This window comes from Hemibagrus wyckioides, linkage group LG07 (genome assembly GCF_019097595.1).
Source record: "Hemibagrus wyckioides isolate EC202008001 linkage group LG07, SWU_Hwy_1.0, whole genome shotgun sequence".
Lineage (NCBI taxonomy): Eukaryota > Metazoa > Chordata > Actinopteri > Siluriformes > Bagridae > Hemibagrus > Hemibagrus wyckioides.
Genome location: NC_080716.1, coordinates 22,698,449 through 22,719,742, shown reverse-complemented (window position 1 = coordinate 22,719,742; position 21,294 = coordinate 22,698,449). Strand labels below are relative to the sequence as shown.

General features: G+C 37.8%; 1 protein-coding gene, 1 long non-coding RNA gene and 1 pseudogene across 13 annotated transcripts; 2 read left to right on the top strand and 1 right to left on the bottom strand.

Moving 5' to 3' along the window:
- Position 1: 1 nt before the first annotated feature.
- Positions 2-4,838, bottom strand: LOC131355753 (uncharacterized). Its single transcript, XR_009204911.1, has 4 exons — positions 4,054-4,838; positions 1,157-3,708; positions 843-1,007; positions 2-419 (listed from the first exon to the last, which is right to left on the bottom strand). It is a non-coding gene; the product is annotated as an uncharacterized LOC131355753 (long non-coding RNA).
- Positions 4,839-4,847: 9 nt separating this feature from the next.
- LOC131355750 (butyrophilin subfamily 1 member A1-like) lies at positions 4,848-16,382 on the top strand. Of its 12 annotated transcripts, none has more exons than XM_058394218.1 (10): positions 4,852-5,017; positions 5,715-5,867; positions 6,007-6,067; positions 7,351-7,410; positions 10,119-10,469; positions 13,044-13,322; positions 13,411-13,479; positions 15,798-15,825; positions 16,058-16,084; positions 16,244-16,382. In XM_058394218.1, coding segments are annotated over exons 4-10 (810 nt in total). In that variant the 5' UTR covers positions 4,852-5,017; positions 5,715-5,867; positions 6,007-6,067; positions 7,351-7,355; the 3' UTR covers positions 16,245-16,382. The 12 variants fall into 12 exon arrangements, with proteins under 12 accessions (XP_058250192.1, XP_058250196.1, XP_058250197.1 ...); XM_058394215.1 differs by having other exon boundaries at positions 4,853-5,017; positions 13,411-13,581; XM_058394217.1 differs by lacking the exon at positions 13,411-13,479 and adding an exon at positions 13,480-13,581 and having other exon boundaries at positions 4,859-5,017.
- Positions 16,383-19,392: 3,010 nt separating this feature from the next.
- LOC131356255 (uncharacterized) overlaps positions 19,393-21,294 on the top strand; it is a 31,089-nt pseudogene continuing 29,187 nt past the window's right edge.

Below are 21,294 nucleotides of genomic sequence, written 5' to 3'. Positions count from 1 at the left end.
TGTGGTTACGTTACTTGTAATTTGAAGAAACTGATGACGGCTGCAGCACAGAGATTTCTTAAAACACAACACAAAACAAGTTACACTTAATTTGATCAGGCTAGACTACAGACAAAAAAGTAAGAATTAAACTATTTTAAAGTCCTCCATGTTAACTTCTCATTCTCATTCTGCTTGCAGTAAAGATGTATTTTATAATTCCGGTTGTTTTAGGCAGAAGACCTTGTAAATGATTTTTACTCTTGACTGAGAGCAGCTCTTGTTTTAATAAAATGTAGACAGCAAAACACATAATTTATGTTTATTTATTACGTTCACAGACTTTGGCATGCCCGATTCTATGGTCAGCTTTTCAGCATTGTTGGCACCAAAGACAATCTGCAGTTTCACTGGTGCAGCCATCATGCAAATGCTTCAACCTAGAAAATACAAAGAAACATGAATAAAGCCATTATACGTGTATAAAAAGATTGAAAATTGCAAAGTATTATCATGTATTATCTTATGTATTGTGTATTTAATGAGGTCAAGTAGTGTCGAGGTTCAAATACCATCTGCTATTTTTACACATTTCAGACTAAATATCACAAAAGGGAACACCACCAAATTCCTGCTACTACAGTGTGCACCAATTCAGTATCCCTATACTATAATACACTTTCAGATCCACCCAGTGACAAGATGTTCATGCATGCACTGAAACAAATCATTATACAAACACGTATACACAAGTGAAAAGTTGGTGTTTAGTTAGTGATTATTCATGAAAAATCATTGGACAGCCCTGCTTGAAAGTAAACTTTGCTCAAGAAAAACAGAACACACCAAAAACAACAGAATACCTTGAACACAATGTCATCATTGTCAATGAAATCAATCATCAAAGAGCATTAAGGTTTCTGGATGTTCTTGTGTTTTCTTCTTCACACTAATCTCAGTAAGTTTGGCATTGATGGTTGCACCAATGCTGGAGGGTGCCACATGAGGCCACTTTTGCAGCATTGCTCCTGTGAGACAAATGAATAAAAGGCAAAACAGTGCTGTTATGAAGCAAGATGGCACAAAAAAATAAATTAACAGCATTATAGAGATTGTGAGTGGTACATATTGGACATAACATGTTTTAAAAAACAAAGTATTAGATTGGTCTACTTACTGCTTACAAACTTAGAAAACAGAGGCAGTGTACACTGGCCAGCTTTTTCCCTTTCTGCCATTCCACAGCAGCTGTATAGTTAGTTTGTGGGTCATCCATCTTGGTGTCATCATATTTACGTATGGCATCAGTTTTCACTTCTCTGTACATCCCAGCATCCTCCCCACTGACCCACTGGACCACTGCAAACTTCCTTATCACACCTATACACAATCTAGCTAACAAACAATCTAGCTAACGTTGCCTAAATACACGAAGGAAGGTTGGTCAAAGATGTTGCAGTGAATTCCCGGCTACAGCTCCATTTAATAGCTGCTAAGCAAAATGTTGAAACTGTAGTCTGATAGGCTAGCATTAACAAATTTGAACAAAACAACTACTTAGAATTTGCTAAATGCACAAATCAATATCGCTGCCTGAGTAAACATTACAACAAGTGAAAATTTCTTCCTACCTTTCACCTGGTGATGTTAATAAAGAAATCAAGCAATCCATAAACGCCGAGTTGTTGAAAGCAACGCTCTATTTTACCTCGGGTGCTTTTCGAAATGAGCCAGCGATCAGGCTTTTCATAGGATCCCGTGAAGGCAGTTCAAGCATCAACCAATCGGCATATTTTATAGTCTTTTTTCATGGACGCACATTACTTACTTATGTTCACATCTGTGCTCAGAAAATAGTCTACTTTAAATTAATGCAGAAAACATGCCGGAAAAAAAAGCGTATTGTTTTCACAATTGCAAATTAGAAGAAAGAAGGTTTCCTTGTCGTACTCAGACCAGGTGGAAAAAAAGGTATGCTAATTTTTTTTCTCACTCTGGGTCAGCACCAGGTCAGAAGTTCAGAACCCCTCGAGTGCAAGATAATTGCTTGGGGTCGACAGATTGTATGGAAAAAATAGATATAATTATTAACTGATTACTATTTTCATCTGTTTTCTTTAATTTCCTCTACCATTTCTCACACACACTTACAAAGAATTGTTCTTAAAGGCACATTAGCAAACTTGTGTCAGTAAAATATTTCATGATGCAGCTTCTGTGGGCTAATAAGTTTTGACAAAATAAAATAGTCCTCTGTGGCTGTGCTGTTCCAACATGTGTTTTTGTGTGTGTACTTTAAATGTTGTGTTTTATCTAAGGGTGCAAGTCTATGATTATACAGTACATGACTCTGACATGTACAGGGCTCTGTTTAGGACAATATGAAAGCAAGTACAGCCTTATACTGATTGGTAAACTGCTGTGTCTAACTAAATGTTTAATAGATGTCTTAAGACATATGATGGACATTCATATTAAATTAGCATTATTTCCCTATGTTTTTACATCCTGGAAATCTATAAGGCTTTATATGGTTTGTAAGACATATATGACATATATGATTGAAAATACAGTAATATTATGCAATGTGTATATGTGGGGCCTGAGAGAGTAGATCTTTCCTGACAGGAATCTTCTAAGGAGTGCCGTCTAGGAGGGAGACAAGGTCCAGGAACCAAACTCCAGCAGGCCAGCGAGGACCCACTAGAAGAAGGTGGACTTGATCATGGCACACACTTGCTAGGACTTCTGGGAGCAGAGCTACCGGGGAAAAGGTGTACAGTCGCAACCTTGGCATCAGAGCATCCAGGCCCAGAGGGGCTGGCTGAGAAAGGGAATACTATAGCGGATAGTGGGAGAGATGATGGCCCTCCCAGAGACCCTGGGCAGAGTCGCTGTCCAAGACTGCTCCCAGCCCAAAAGCAAGGTGTCCGTCGAAAGAGTCTTGAGACAATGACGTGCCCCTAGTGTGAGACCCAAGGGCAAAAAGCGGGGTCTTTTCCACATAAGAAGGGTACAAAGCCCGTGGCACGTAACCTTTATGGCACTGAGGGGATGCCTGAGGGGATGTGAAGCAGACCCAATGGGATAACGTCAGCTGCTGCTGCCATGAGGCCAAACACTCTCTGCACCTTGGCGACAGAGAGGCTTTGATCTAGCCGAATAGCTTTCACCGCTGACAGTAAGGAAGCCACCTGAGCAGGAGACAGACATGTCTGCATCGTGGTGGAATCCCAAACTACACCCAAGAAGGTGGTTCTCTCAGAAGGAGAAAGTACACACGTCTCTGGGTTCACCTTGAGTCCTAGAGACCTCATTTGGGCAAGCACAGCTCGATAACAGGCCACCATGGCCTTCGACTGGGCCAGAATGAGCCAGTCATCCAGCTAATTCAGTAATTTAGTACACGCACCCCGTGGTCTCCAGGGCAGCATCCATGCACTTTGTAAATGGGCATAGTGACAGGGTTAGACCAAAAGGAAGAACACAATACTGGTATACTTCACCCCCAAAAGCAGGAACACCTAGATGAAAATAGGCATCTTTGAGGTCTGTCGTCACAAACCAGTCCTCGGACCTGATTTGCAATGCGATAAGTCTGAGTGTGAGCATCTTGAACTTGAATGTCTTCAGTGCACAGTTCAAAGCCCGCAGGTCCAAAATTGGATGCAGCCCCCCCGTCTTTCTTCGAGACGACAAAATACCGGTTGTAAAAGCCTGAGTCTTAATCTGGTAGGGGAACATGTATGGAATAAAATCACTGTCAAAAATAATCATATGTAATTCAAAACATTTGTGTGTAATTTTAATTTACTCATGTGTAATTTAAAACTCATCCAGGGGCGATTCTAGAATTTTCATTTAAGGGGAGCTCAGCCCCCAATGAGGGTATAATAGTAAAAAATTAATTAATTAATTAAATTAAATAAAGGTTTGACTAACAGGGTAGGATGGTAAACTTATTGCAGCATTTTACTGAATTGCATAAATGTGTATAACATTTGAGTACTGAACAAGCCAAATGCGAGTCTTCCTGATCACACACACACACACACACACACACACACTTGTCACCTGATCCTCGCTCTGCGCCGCTGCGGACTGAAGAATCTGTTGAAAGACGGGGAGGAGCCGAAGTCTGCTGCCGTTTTCATATGAAATTTAAAGGGGACTGAAGCGATCACCAATTTGTGTACAGTTTATGGAGAATCGCAGAATTTTAGGAGGGCTGAGTAGAAAATGATGGTATAGAGGTGGATTAATTCAGGAAAGACACCAGTGAAGGCCTAGGTGTGAAAAGCACGGCACGCCACTGCGTTTAACCATTAAACAAGGGTGGTCAATAAACCAAGGTTGTGTCTCATACTACTAATGTTGTCTTCTCATTTTTTATCTTTTCATACAAACATAAACAAAAATGCATTTAACCTAGACATTCTAGGTTTTAAAATTACTCCCACATCCTTTAATACTTCATTGCACTCTCAAGCTTTCTCTCATTCTGAAGCTTATAAAACTGGATGAGTAGGCCTGTAATAGGTTTCTTTTTTAATATCTATTTTCTGGTCATTTTCTTTAATATTCTCTAGTGAAAATGATGTTTGTGAGTTTACTCTATATTGTGTTTTATCATGCTATAGCCTACTCTACAACGCTACACTGTGAGGCCTTACTTGTTAAAGAGTGATGATTTATTACATGCATTTCAAATGTTTATTCTCATTCCTAGTGATTTGTCTTGTGTATGTTCTCTCTCTTTTTTACTGGTTTTGTGCTTTTTCCGCTGACCACATCTTTTTGCAATCCATCTTGGGTAACAGCTTGTACTTCCCTAAAATTATTTCCTTCTTGAGGTCAGTCTCAGAGACTCATAGCTTTTGTTCTCCATTTTTTCTACCTCCTTATTTTATACGTTTATAAGTTTCTTTCAAGAGCACACAGAAGAAGGATATGCAATGAAATGAGAGTCTTCTATTTCCCCTATGTTCTCCATCATGGTCTCTCCCTGAAAGAATCCAGACAGAGAGTGTAGACTGCTGTAAGTAAATCCATTGTTGAATTATCATTCACACATTACATTGAATATTTACAACCATAACATAGTAAGTTTATATTACTGCTCTCGTTTTAATGCTGTCATTGCTATAGTACCAGTTCATTCACAGGAATTTAAATAGCAGATGTTTTAAGTAATCTAGGAATAATAAAAAACTGTCATTATATAACTAAAAACACTTATATTTACTTATATCCGAATGTTAGTAATGGATCAAGAGTGTGACCACCTTTATGAGTAAGTCCTGTTACATTCATTCTGTGAGGATTAACCCCTAAGGAATCTAGAATGGACACAACCTGTTCCCAGTGGGTCAAAATGAATGTTAATAATTAATACTTTGTCTAAAGAAATTAGAAACTAGATTTGAGATGAAATCCACAAATTCACAGAATGTGGCCCTGATGGCCTATAAATTGTAATTAGTGGAATCGACTCAGTAGACTTATCTTTTGTGGATAAAGAACTTCAAACACATCAAATTTTCTGTTTTTTGTGTCATGCCTGTCACTTCCTCCCCTGCCTGTTGGGCGAGGCTAATGCATTTAACTGTTTTTTGGCAGATAGCGTCATTTAAAGTTATATAATCATTTGGTGTAATCCATGTTTCTGTTAAACACAGCACATTAAACTCCTGATCAATAATAATTTCTTTGACAATTAGCACTTGTGTTAACAGCCTTACAGCATTCTGGTATAAAATGGACTTCTGAGTTTCATGAACAAATGAGGAAGTGAGAGAGTGAGAAGTGAAGGACTAAAGCTTTGCTGCATCACTGTCTTAAGGAAGAGATGAAACAAGTCCTAAATCTCACTCACATTGAATTGCATTGTGGGTAAACCAAAGTTAAAATCACCAACATGTACATTAAAAAGTTTAAATTAAGTCAAGTTAAATTTAAAGATGATTATAAAGAGTACAATGTAAATCCCTCCAGGTGGTTTCCTTACTCCAGTTTCTTTGTCTTCAGGAAGCGCTCTGTGAATGTTCGTGTCGATTGCAGTGGTGGACGAAGTACAAAGATACACTAGGTAAAATATTACTCCAGTAAAAGTAAAAGTGCTCCTTTTACACTTTCACTTGAGTAAAAGTACAAAAGTATTTGCCTTCAAATGTACTTAAGTATCCAAACTTCTATGATTTATTATGTCTATAATATCGTGTTATCATTTTTGTCACAGACTCTTTTGCTTAATCAACAACATGTGAAAAGGCTTTAATGTTACTCTTAGCACACCAATCTATTAATTGAATGATATTAATTAGTCAGACACTCAAAATCATCCTCAAAACCTTGAAGCTAAACAATTTTCTTTACAATCAAATGAAATAACAGGATTTCAAAGCAGGAAGCAAAAAATAAGGTTTATTTGTAACATAGTTGCATGTTTAAGTTTAATAAACACATGTATTGAACACAGGAGTTTTCTTTTACTGTATTGTATCTGAATGTCTCTGTGCATAAATATAAACTGGTTTAAACTGATCAGAATTATTGTAACAGGAACTAGTTTTTGCATCAGAAGAAACACACTTGCCAGTCACAGCTGCATATGTGTACAAAAGTCTTTCAGTCATGCATTTCTCCATAAAGGAAGAATGTTATATCAGTTTAGCAATGCTTGGATGTGTGATTGTCAGTGTTTGGGCATTAATTCCAATACTGCTTCACATAAAACCTGGTAATGCTTGGTAAATAAAATAACTTGGTAAATATAAACAAATGCATTATATATATAACAGTATATATAATGTTGAGTTTGATATTCTAGGAACTACTAGAAGACCAGAGTTTTATGATCTTAAGAAGCGTTACGGATTGTAGCATGTTAGAAGACCGGTTAGATATGTGGGAGCTAAACCATTTAAAGCCTTGTATGTGAGTAGCGATAGTTTATAATCAATTCTAAATTCAAAAGTTATCCAGTGCAGTGATGATAAAATTGGGGTTATATGTTCATATTTTCTTGACATGGTAAGACCTTTGGCAGCTGTATTCTGGACTACCTGTAGCTTGTTTTTTGAAGATGCAGTACAACCACGTAGTAATGCATTAGTAGTCCAGTCTGGAGGTCATGAATGCATGAACTAGCTTTTCTGAATCAGATATAGATTATAGCTTTGCAATATTTCTAGGGTGGAAGAAGGAAAAGAAACAAACCTTTTATCAAGAAAATATAACCCTTACAATGGTGTAAGTATTTAGATTTTTGATACAATGTATGTCCATTATAGTGTACACCTAGTGTAATTCATAAAATGTTTTTTTAGACTGTGAAACATACTGGAGCAATAATGATTGTTTTTTTTTCAGGAATTATGTTTTTCTGTGTGACTTTCCTGATTCTGTACAGCTTTATGGAATGTCAGTCAGGTATGGAAAAAACCCTACTCGGTATGTGTGTGTGTGTGTGTGTGTGTGTGTTATAATGAATTTTAAACTTGGGATGTTTTTGTGCAGAGAATTACCTATGCAATGTTTTTTAATTCACCAATCTCAACACAGAGCCAAAGATGATCCTTTATAATGAGCAATTTTGCCTGCAAGAGCAAAATCTTTCTGAAAGGCTGAATAGTTTAAGCCAGGCTTTTTTTCTAAAATGTATTCTTTATTTTTCCACAAACATATGCAGGAAATCTGCATTCTAAATGAAAAAATAAATTAAGGAAAAAGTAAGAAAAATTAAGGTTTACATTCCTGTTTCTTTGCTTAATTTAACGTGTGGAAAATTCAGTCAGTTGTACATGATATAGAAAGTAAATCTCTGTTTACAGTAAAACACCATATCTGACAGTCCAGATCAGAGTGAAAATAACAGTGTGAAGAGTCTATCCTAGAGAATATAACAACCTACATTATTAAATAAATGAACTTTGTAACTACACTTAACAGTGAAGCCAAGCCAAACTCCCCAAAGTTCAGTGGAAATTAGTTTTATTCTAGCAGGTGGCCAGGAACCCACATGTCCTAACCTGAGCCTATATCTAGCTAACCATAAAGAAAATATAGAAATGGTGCATAACTTGTAGTATTTGGTAAAACATATATTTAAAACCTTATCTGCTCATAAGGAAAAGTGGCTCTGAGTTACTGGTTAATTAATAGGAAAATATTCACTTTAAACATTCATAAATGAGTTTAACTTGTATCCCTAAGACTGTGTGCAATATATCCACTAAATATTGGGCACAAGAAAAAGGATCTATCAGGCAGGAAAGACAGCACAGTTACAGGGTAAATGCTGTATTATTTTTAAAAAATGCTTTATTTATAAAAAAAAAAAAAAGTAGCCATAAAGGAACTGGTAGACCAAGGAAGACCTCCACACATGCTGCATTTTAACCGTAATGAAGAAAAATCTCTATGCATGTGTCCAACAAATTTTGTCCAGAAACATCCCTTGGGAGGCAGGAGTGGATTTATCAATGAATATTTTCTTTTCCTGTGTTGCACTATTAAAGAGGCCCATACACAGGGTGTCTGAAAATTTAGGAACCAAGATATGTAAATCTACATACACTATATTGCCAAAAGTATTCGCTCACCTGCCTTGACTCGCATATGAACTTAAGTGACATCCCATTCCTAATCCATAGGGTTCAATATGACGTCGGTCCACCCTTTGCAGCTATAACAGCTTCAACTCTTCTGGGAAGGCTGTCCACAAGGTTTAGGAGTGTGTTTATGGGAATTTTTGACCATTCTTCCAGAAGCGCATTTGTGAGGTCACACACTGATGTTGGACAAGAAGGTCTGGCTCTCAGTCTCCGCTCTAATTCATCCCAAAGGTGTTCTATCAGGTTGAGGTCAGGACTCTGTGCAGGCCAGTCAAGTTCATCCACACCAGACTCTGTCATGTCCATGTCTTTATGGACCTTGCTTTGTGCACTGGTGCACAGTCATGTTGGAAGAGGAAGGGGCCAGCTCCAAACTGTTCCCACAAAGTTGGGAGCATGGAATTGTCCAAAATGTCTTGGTATGCTGGAGCATTCAGAGTTCCTTTCACTGGAACTAAGGGGCCAAGCCCAGCTCCTGAAAAACAACTCCACACCATAATCCCCCTCCACCAAACTTTACACTTGGCACAATGCAGTCAGACAAGTACCGTTCTCCTGGCAACCGCCAAACCCAGACTCGTCCATCAGATTGCCAAATGGAGAAGCGCGATTCGGCACTCCAGAGAACGCGTCTCCACTGCTCTAGAGTCCAGTGGCGGCGTGCTTTACACCACTGCATCCGACGCTTTGCATTGCACTTGGTGATGTATGGCTTGGATGCAGCTGCTCGGCCATGGAAACCCATTCCATGAAGCTCTCTGCGCACTTTTCTTGAGCTAATCTGAAGGCCACATGAAGTTTGGAGGTCTGTAGCGATTGACTCTGCAGAAAGTTGGTGACCTCTTCGCACTATGCGACTCAGCATCCGCTGACCCCGCTCCGTCAGTTTACGTGGCCTACCACTTCGTGGCTGAGTTGCTGTCGTTCCCAAACACTTCCACGTTCTTATAATACAGCTGACAGTTGACTGTGGAATATTTAGGAGCGAGGAAATTTCACGACTGGATTTGTTGCACAGGTGACATCTGACCACAGTTCCACGCTGGAATTCACTGAGCTCCTGAGAGCGACCCATTCTTTCACAAATGTTTGTAAAAACAGTCTGCATACCTAGGTGCTTGATTTTATACACCTGTGGCCATGGAAGTGATTGGAACACCTGATTCTGGTTATTTGGATGGGTGAGCGAATATTTTTGGCAATATAGTGTATATTTAATTTAGTGTTTATTATTTATAATGTATGCTTATGTTAACTTTTGTTAACACATTTTCTAAAAATTTTGAAAAACTATTCAGATTTTGTCATTCTTATAAGCTGACTAAGATAAATGAAGGATTAATACGGAGTTTCTATAAAGGCGAGAGGACCATTGAATGTTTTTAGGGTTAAAACATTTAAAGGTTTTTCCAATGATATTGCACATATTTACATAAAAAATCATAATGACATTTGATAGGTACAACTGTATTGAATACAAGTAGTACTAAAGTAATAATAAAAGTTTCTTTTCTGAAAACACAGAGCAGTTACAGGTGGTTGGTCCAAAAGCTCCTCTTGTTGCTGTAACTGGTGAAGACTTGGTTCTGCCCTGTTTTATCAAACCCAACACCAATGCTTTGAATATGACAGTGGAATGGTTGAGAGTAAAGCTAGGGGTTTTATTAGTGCATAGCTATAGGAGTCATGAAGACCAAAATGAAAATCAGGCTCAGGCCTACAAAGGAAGAACATCACTGTTCAAAGAGGAGCTGCAGAAAGGCAACGCTTCACTCAAACTCTCAGCTCTCCAAGTCTCTGATGCAGGAGAATATAAGTGTCTTGTTGAGGACAAATCCTGGTATGATGACATCACTGTTTATGTTATTGTTGAGGGTAAGGTCTATTTCTCCACTGTAGATTTATACAATGTTTGTTTGTTTGCTTGCTTGCTTGTTTGTTTGTGTATTATTTCTATAGGCGTAAACAGGTGCAGTTTGTGCAAGACAACCAAATAATTTATTTTAAATTAACTAAAAAATATTTATCATGATAGCAGTGTGTCCGTGACAATTGGAAAGGTCCACTGAGATGTGGGACTATGGGCACTGGGGTATAGAGAGAGGCTCAAGAAGCCACACCAGTTGCTGGCATGAGGTTTGCATTTGAGTACAAACAGCACAGGCTTAGACATAGTTCTTCACATCAGAGGGAAATATGCACCCATTGAATGACCCTGGGTCTGAGTTTGGCCTTGGTTCCCTGGGCACACTGAATTTCTTCCATTAATTCAATGGATGGGGCAATGATGACAGACGATGGCAGGATAATCTCCAGTGTTGGTGTTCCATAGACCAAGTCATGTCGACAAGAGAGGGCATTGGCTTTATGCTGGTGAGGACCATGTGTACTTGAGCAACATATCCTTTGGAAGTTGTGGAATATATTGAGATGTCATAAATGTAAGCAATGACATATAAATCCAAAATGTCCCTAGAGATCTCACTGACAATAGCCTGGAAGACTGCGTTGGTCAGACCATATGGCATTACCAAGTATTCGTAGTGCCCCTGAGTGTGTCAAAAGCTGTTTTTCTCTTATTCCCCTCATATGAGGTTGTAAGTGCCCTGTAAGTCAAGCTTGGTAAGACAGGGAGGTAGAGGTCCTCCACCAGCTCTTGGTCGATCTCATTGGCAGCAGAGCCATAGACTAGGGATAAGAGAGAGTGAGTGGGGTTAGCATGTCTCAGTAGAGCAGGTAGCACCTACCTCATCCTGCCCTATATCCTTTTCACCATCTGGGAGACACCGCATCCATCTACTAGTTTTACCCCTTCAAGCCTTGTCAGACAGCAATTTCCACTGTGTTTACACTCTCTCATCAAGTACATCCAGGGGATGCAGGAGCAGATTGACCAAGTGGCTCTAATCATCTGGGAATACATCTGTCTAGCAGCCCTGAAAAACAGCAGGTATACAACTGGACTGCAGGTTCCAACCATGTAATCAGGTGCTCCTCCTCGTGCCTAATGCTGCCTGCAAGTTTCTGGCCCACTGACAGGGCCCGTACACAGTCCTCAAGAAGGTGGGCACAGTCAATTACTGCTGCAGAAGCTATGTAAGATTGCAGACACACAATTTTCTCACATCAATTTGCTAAGAAATGGTTTGGGCTGGCATCAGTTGTGTCCATGAGTTGGCATCAGTTGTGTCCATGTACCCCCACATATCCCATGGAGCAAACCTTGGTCCAGCAAGGGGATGATTTCACTCCAGCCCAAAACCAAGATCTGTTGACATTGATTGACCAGTTTGCATGTGTTTTCCTTCACCTTAATACACCTGGTCCACCATGAAATCAAAACCCCCATGGGAGTGGTGGTGAGACAACAGAACTATCAGGCCCAGGAAGCCCACTATATGCAACGACTTTGGGGGGTCAACGAGGTATGAGAATTTGACAGCTCCCTGCTTCCTCATGTGGACAACCTGATGGAGCACCTGGGAAGGGCCCATTTCATCTTACCCCTTGACCTGATTAAAGGCTATTGCCAAGTGTCCCTCTCCTCAAATGCCAAGCCCAAGACTGCCTTCACTGGGTTCTTCCCTTTGGTCTTTCAGAGACTTATGGATGTTGTCTTGAGACCTGACTGGCAATATTTGGCCACGTGCATTAAAAATGCAGCAGTCTCTTGCCTCAGACACAGGACTGAGCAGTCCTGTCACAAACGTTTGACAGGATAGAGTCCTCTACAGCAGCAGAAAACTAAGCCCTGCTGAGAAGAAATACACTGCTGTGGAATGAGAATCCCTGGCAATAAAGTGGGCACTCAAGGAGCTCTGCTAATCCTTGGCAGGCTGGCATTTTACCCTAATGACTGACCATGTGACTTTGCAGTGGATGGCCAAGGACCCAAGGACACTGACACTTGGGTAACTCAATGGTTACTTTCTTTTAACTTCTTGTTTTAGGTCATGCACAGAGTGGGAGACCATCACAGCATCACAGATGGCCTGTCCAAGGGGCATGCCCTGTGGGACTAGTAGGCAACAGTGTCCTGCCCTCTGCTTTTTAGTGGAGCCTACCGAAGACAGTGAGGACAATGCCCCCCAAACCTACTGTGCCCCACAAAGCTCTCTGGATCCTGCCTCATCACTACTCAGCCCCGCATGGAAACCACTATTACACTGCAGAAGATAGTACTCCTCTCCTGCACCTTGCCTCTTTTCACCTGCCTTAAAGACTTTACATAGAAGAGCACTTTTTCTCCACCCCAGTCTCCTGAATGTCTGTGTTCAGTCCTATGCAGTCACTACAATATAGACACACACAGAGAAAATAGTATCATCATTATTGTCATTTATTTTCTCTCTACTTTGACAGTTACATTTCTTGTGTTTTTATTTTGAGGTTAACATTTTAAAATGATTTCATTATATTAAATCAGTATTTTCTGGTTAACAATTGTAGTTCTGGGAAGCCACCCGGTGATCACAGTGGAGAGTTATGATAACTCAGGAGGGATTAATCTTGTGTGTGAGTCCAGAGGATGGAATCCTGAACCTCAGGTTCAGTGGCTGGACAGAGAAGGAGTCATTCTGACTGCTGAAGATACACAGATACACAGAGACACAGAGGGCTTCAGTTTGAAAAGCCACATCACTGTTTTTGATTATAGTGACTCTAACAGGTTTTACTGCAGACTTCAACAAAAACATCACATGATTGAGACACACATTATCATTAATAGTAAGTGTCTATGGTTTAAAAATAAAACGTTTTATTGAAAAAGTTTAATGAATCGTTTTATCATAAAAGTTTTATTGTCATTGTATAGCTCTGCATACAATGAAATTTGGAACCCTCCTCTTGTTGGTGTCACAAGTAACCTTGGCTTTCTTTGTAGGTAAGATCTTTCATGCTTGGAAGATGATTGTCGGCATTTCTGTTTTAGCATTAACTTTTGCTGTTGGATTGATATTAACTGCTGTTATCTGCCACAAGAAAGGTAATAATGACATCATTTTCATTCGTAACATCCATATGCTAAATTATAGTGACATTTTTACCATATTTTAGTCCACAGATTGCCAGCTCTGGTCCTTTGATCAGTCTGAGATCTGGGGACTTTGGAGGCCAATTCAATACCACAATCTTTTTGATGTGGCAGGTTACATAATTCTACTGAAATAGGACACTGCCAGAAGGGAATATTTTTTATGATGAAGGCGTGTACTTAAGTCTGCAACAATGTTTAGATTGGTGGTAGGTGTTAAAGTAACATTGACATGAATGACAGGACTGAAAGTTTTTAGCAGAACATTGCACAGGGCAAAACACTGCCTCCACTGGATTACTTTCTTCACCTAGTGCACATTGGTGCCATCTCTTCCCCTGATAAGCAACATGCATGCACCTAGGCCATGCACTTGATATAAAAGAAAGCACGATTCATTAGACCAGGCCGCCTTCTTCAATTGCTCCTTGGTCCAGTTCTGATGGCCTTGTGTATGGGCACTCAAACCATGCACTGTGATGCTTTCTATCATAGCCAGCATGATTTTTTCAGCAATTTGTTCTTCAGTAACTCTGCTATGGGATTGGAACAGATAGGCTAGCCTTCAGTATCCAAGTGCATCAGTGATCTACTGGCATGCGGCCCTGCTGCCTGGTCCCCAGTTGTCTTTCCTGGTTTTAGTTTGCTGAAATCAGTGCTTGCAAACTACTGTCACCTCTGGTCCTGTGTCCAGATTCTGTGAAATCAGAAACAGATCAAGAAATTTAAGAAACATAAAATCATCAATCAATTCAAACCTCAAGCAACTAAAATGCCAAAGGAAAAAAAATCTTAAACATCTGGGATACTCAGAAAAATGTAATAAGCCAGGCTCAAATCAATCTCTGTCCTGACAAATCACAACACGTGTGCTCATGAAGGAGGCCTCATTTATCAGTTACACATTTTGTTGATGTACGGTGCCATGGCAGAGGAGCAACCCAGTGAAGTTTTTTTCTAATTTTAAGTTGCTTGTGCTACTTTCTCTTCACAAAAATCTATTAAATATTCAACTGTTGATTGTTTAATTCTGATTTCTGGTGGACTTATTTTTTATCAATCCAGTCATGCTTTAAAAATCTGATCTACACTTTTTTCACATTTCGACTCATTCGATGGATTTGATAGACTACAGGTGTGAAGACTCACCAGCGACAGGCAGAACATGGTTCCTAAAACCAAACTCAATCCAAATCCAAAATCCAATCAAATCAAAGGCAATAATCCAATAGTGTGAGTTCTGAAACAATCAGCAAAAGGTCTGAATCGCAAAACCAAACTCAATATCCAAAAAGTCCATACACAAATATCCTTAACACAGGTAATCCAAACACACGGTAGCAAACGGCTTGGTATCTCCAGCTATGATGATACTTTTCATCGCGGCATAAAAAGCACACCGTTTAAATCCTGGAAGTGTTCCTTTGATCGTAGGGCTAATACTCAGGCTAGGGCTCCCTCCGGTGGCCTGACGCCAGTGGTGATGTTACAACGGGTTGGGACCTGATAAAAGTCCTGATGTAGCTCCCCAAACAAATTTTAAATCTGTGTTCTGAAATAAAATTGATTAATTATTTCATGATTAATGCATTAAAATAAAAGGTGGTTTCACAGGTTTTTACTACAGCTTTTTAACTGTGGCCTTATTCTAAAACATAGCTAGATTCATTTCATGTAAATTAGTAAGAAATCAAGCAGTTGATTATCTAATTTTTAATCTAATTCTAATCTTATATTCATTAATGTAATGATATCTAATTCAATGAATAATAGTGGATTTTAATTAGAATTTGTATTTTAATTTTTTTATTTATTTATTCTATCTACTGCGTTGATATTCCTCATGTTTCCAAGCATAATCATGAAGAGCATAAGAGTATAATGTAAGAAGAATAGAGATACAGACATCAGTCCCTGTACATTAAATGACTTGTTTTTTTATATGACTCATAGCTGACCTGTAACATCAATTTCTCCTATATGAAGTGAACTTAATCATTTAACAAATATATAATATCAGAGGACAGTTACATTCTATAACTGCAATCTTATTTGTGTTGTCCATTTTCGTTCTCACTACATTACACTGCTGACTCTATTTATACTTTTATTTATATAGAATTTACACCAAATGTTAAAAAATATTAAAAACTATTTGTTATCCTCAGGGCATTCACATGGAGAAAAACTATGCAGGTGAGACATAAAATGTTTGAATCAGGATTCAGAGACTAACATTTTCCAGATTAAATTTAATGAAGCAGTTTGTAGCATCTAGACATAAAAGGAATGCTGTCTATTCTCTATATCACCAAAAAGTAGGGAAATAGAAATTAATGAAATAAAATAAAAAGCAAACTTGTATGGTTTTATCTTTACACACAGCATCTTATCCTAGCCTCTAATATGAACTTTTTTCTCTTTTCAGAGCTGCAGAGACTGAGAGTGAAAAATGGTAATTACACTTGAATTTGTAGTTTTTAGGAGTTTAAGTACATTTGTCATGAACTATAAGACGAAAAATTAGACATTTATTAAATATTTAATATTTAATTCAATATTTCTCTAATTTCTTTACATTTGTCTTTCTCTTTCTTTCTCTGATTCACCACAGAGGTTTAAATTCCCCTATATTGTGGCAAAGCAGAGTTTCTCTACAGGGAGATTTTATTATGAGGTACAGGTCAAAGGGAAAACTGCATGGACATTAGGAGTGATCAGAGAGAACATTGACAGGAAGGCATGGATGACAGCGACTCCTCAGAATGGATTATGGCTTGTGGAACTGAGGAATGAGAATAAGTTCAGGGCTTGTGCTGATTCCTTTGTCCCCCTCACACTGAGAGAGAAGGTGGAAAAGGTGGGGGTGTTTGTGGACTATGAGGAGGGTCTCATATCTATTCTTTCACTGGTCAGTCTTTCAGTTCTGAGAAAATCTTTACATACTTTAGTCCACGTAATAATATGCAAGATAAAAATTCAGCGCCACTGATCATCACTGCTGTTAATGAATAAATATCTGTTTTATATTCTATAGCATTTTAAAAGGTATTTAATGCTCACTTACATTTAAAATAAAACAGCTTAATAAAATAATGTGTTTATATGAATTTATATGCATAATATGATGATTATCTGATTTCCAATCAAATTGAAGCCATCAAATTCTATAAAAACAGATGGATGTTACTGACATACATGTAATATAAAATAAACTCTTATTCTGTGTTTATGTGTTGTTAATCTGGTTTCTCAAACAGCACAAAACTCAGTACTTGTCATGCATTTATGATTTTTAGAATGTATAAAGATCAGTAAAATCATTATTGATTGGATATGTAGGTTTGTAATGAATGTTCTTATTGTTCTGGTTTCTTTAACATGATGCAAATTACAAGAGTTAATATTATGGAGCTGATCAGTGATGAAACTGATTTAATGCTCTTAATTATTTGTTAACAGCTAACTAGACTATTGCTAGTGTTTTTTGTTTTTTTTAAATATGTGGTGTAATCATCTCAGTTTATAATAATTTCTGTCCATCTGGATCAAGCACTTTATTAAATTTCATCAAAATATAAACAGTGCATGTCTCTGTGTGGTTATGTTACTTGTAATTTGAAGAAACTGATGACAGCTGCAGCACAGAGATTTCTTAAAAATCGGCAACACAAAAAAAGTTACACTTAATTTGATCAGGCTAGACTACAGACAAAAAAGTAAGAATTAAACTATTTTAAAGTCCTCTAAAGTCCTCCATGTTAACTTCTCATTCTCATTCTGCTTGCAGTAAAGATGTATTTTATAATTCCGGTTGTTTTAGGCAGAAGACCTTGTAAATGATTTTTACTCTTGACTGAGAGCAGCTCTTGTTTTAATAAAATGTAGACAGCAAAACACATAATTTGTCACACCCAGCGAGTTTAGTTTTCTAGTGTTCTAATTTCTGTCTTTTACATATGTAGCATACCAGGTACCTAACCACCACAGGCTCTTGTCATTAAAAATATGTTTATTTTACATTCATATATTAAAATAGTCATAGTCACACACACACACACACACACACACACACACTAAATTGTCCTGTTTGCATGCACATGTCACTTTACATTTATATATATTTATATTAATCCTGTTTACATGTGTCACTTTAATATCTGCAATCACTGTATACACTGTTCTTTGCACATTGTCTTGTTCATTGCACAAAGTCGGCCTATATGTTGTTTGTCTGCACTGTCTTGTCTTGTCTTGTCTTCCTGTGCACTTCTGTTGTATGTCTAGTTCTTAAAGACTGCACCTTAAGTATAGTTTAATTTTTTTAGTTTAATTTTAATTTTTAAATTATAGTTATTATTTTTTTTTATCTCTATGTTATAGCTCTATGTTTGTCTGCATCACTGTACTTTGTGTGTGTTATTTGTAGCACCTCTGGTCTAGGAGGAACGTTGTTTCACTTCACTGTGTACTGCATCTGCTATATATGGTTGAAGTGACAATAAAACTTCTTTGACTTTGACTTTTTGACTTTGAAAATCATCTAATGAACACTAATCTCCCACTGTTATACATACCATACAGTATAATACTGTATAACCATAGGTTGAAAACATGCTATAATGCCCAGTGTAATACCAGTGATTTTGAAAGTCTTAATTAGGTCACAATTTACTTGTCCAGGTATGTGTTGAGCACGAATAAGCGTAGGACAATTTCTCTTTCTTTCTCTCTCTCTCTCATGTGAAGCTGCTAAGTTGAAGGAGCTGACTCGCTGTACAACCTTCATTAGTGACTCAACAACTAAACACTGTGTCTGGGAACAATGACTAAACCATCGCTATTGATCATTCTGCAGTAATGAACTGACAAAAATTACATGTAGAGACAAACCTCACCACTTTCCTGCAGCAATGTTTCGGTTCTGGCTAGCATGGCTACTACCTAAATAGAAGATACCTACATTCTACCAGTGGCAGGCCGTGCATTTCACACCTAGGCCTTCACTGGTGTCCTTCCGGAATTATCCTACCCTGTTAGTCAAACCTTTATTTTATTTCATATGTTTATTTATTTATTTTTTACTATTATACCCTCATTGGGGGCTGAGCCCCCCTTAAATGAAAATTTTAGAATTGCCCCTGGACGCTACGGCAATAGATACTAATCAACCGTTAAATAGCAAAGTAAAAAAGAAATTAGACTACAGTATTTCACACCTCACAAGGAATAGTCAATTTTATTATGGTTTCTTTTCTCAAAAAAGACATTCTTGATGAAGTATGCAGCAAACTGCAATCTCTGGAGGAGGCAGCATCCGAAATGAGACACAGGGAGTATAGAAACACTGTATATGGACAGGTCGCTGCCTCTGACTACTCCAATTATCCAATTAAAGGACCGGAAATTGCTGACGTAATCGTACGCCTGCTAGATGGCCCCAGTGATGCCAACTCGAAATCTGATTGGTTAATGTAACAATTTCATTGCTACTTATTTTAAGCTACAGGAGCCTGCACTATTGATTCTGAAGGCCTTAAGGAAGATTTCTTTCACCCTGGTGATGTCAGCTGATGTCAGCCACTGGCTGAAACATGATTGGATAAATACTCTTATCATAAATATACACTACTGGAAGCAGCACAACCGAGAGAAAAGTTATAAAATGTAGAGAATAGACTATTGGTAATAATTTAATACACATTTGTGGAAAAATATATTAAATATATTAAAATGCAAGACAGTGATTCAGATCACTGCTGTTTAGGCCAGCAGAGAAGGCCTTGCTGGCCCTGACGGCCCACCGCTGCATTCTAAGCATGCTTTCTTGAGACATAAAAAGGGCTGTCAGTTATAAACAGGTTACACCGGCTACAAATGAAAGTACACCAACTGAAATTGTATACTTTTTGGCAGTCTTTATTTTTTTTCGTGTCTTCTTCTCAGGAAAATATAACTCCTACAAAGTTGTGAGTATTTACATTATTGATAGACCAAATGTGCATTAAAATGTGCACTAATTCATAAAATGTTGCTTAGATTGATTAATAATAATAATAATAATAATAATAATAATAATAATAATAATAATAATAATAATAATAATCTGTTTTTCAGGAAATATGTTTTTCTGTGTGACTTTCTTGATTCTGTACAGCTTTATAGAAACTAAATCAGGTATGAAATTACCATACTGTGTGTGTGTGTGTGTGTGTGTGTGTAGGTTATATAGTGAATACTAAGGTTGAGTTGTTTTTGTGCTGAGAGAATTCTGTACGTTTAATGGAGTATACAAGTTGTTTTTGAGAGATCTCTGATCTTATTGTAAACGGTGTTGTGTCACTCTCTTTCACTGAACCCTGTTGTGTGGAAGATCTCCTCTCTCAGAGCTAAGTAACATTATTGGCTCAACAACCAGGGAAAGTGTTGTTATGATCAGCATAGGAGACAGAAATCCTTCTCTATACTATATATGAAGTAAAGACATTCAATCGTAAAAAGCCACAACAGCTGATCGTTACTGAGATAAAGAAAATAAAAAAAAAAAAAATCTGTCACATTGAAAGTATGTGATTCATTAGCTCACTTTGTGGGGCAACTGAACAATGTGAAAAATGCACATCTCATACTAACCTGCTATACTGGGTACACAGCTATGTGGTGTTGCAATCTTCAGCTGGAAAGCAGCTCAGAGTCTCAAATCATAGAGCTGGGTAATTAATAGGAAAACATTCACTTTAAACATTTACAGAAGAGTTTAACTTGTATCCCTAAAAGCTTCAAAATGTATGCAAAATAACCAAAATCCAAAATCCACTGTTTGGTACATTATTAAAAAGAAAAAGAAAAAGAAATGATAGGCTTAGTAACCATAAAAGAACTGGTAGACTACAGAAGGCCTCTACAGCAGATGAATTGTCATGGTAATTACGAATAATCTGGGTACAGCCTTGCAACAAATCAGAAACACCTTCCAGGAGCGATGGGTATATTTGTCAATAAATACTGTCTGCAAAAGACTTCATGAACAGAAATACAGTGACTTCACATTAAGATGCAAACTACTAGTTAGCCACAAAAACAGGATGTAGCTTGTAGTATTGCAAACAGCAAAGACAAAGTGGGGAGAATCAGCAGTTGACAACAGAAATATTAACAGAACTATGAAATCCAAATAAATCCAAAAACAATGATCTGTCATGGCTTATGCCTATCAACATTATCCAAAACTCTAATTGTGGTGACACCAACAACCTAGTTGTTTAACATGGTTGTTTATGTGTAAATATCAGTATATGAAAGCTGAAATTCTGATCTATCATCTCACATACATCTTTCTTTTACAAACCCAAATGTCTTCAGTGTATATCTGGAAATATCTAACTAAATAACTGAACTTCTTCATGTCTTCCTCAGTATCTCTCCTTATTGGGGTTAGAGGACCATTTAAATAAAACAAAAAGCAAAGTGGACCAAAATACAGTTTTCCAAGATTGCACATCTTCATATACAAAATACATAATCACATTTAATTGGCAATGTATGTATAGAATTTTAGCTTTTTTCTTATTGTGTTGAGCATTATAGTTACATTATTTAAGCTAACCAAACCAACAATCAGTCAATCTGTAACCAAACAATTCTGTCTGTCTGTCTGTCTGTCTA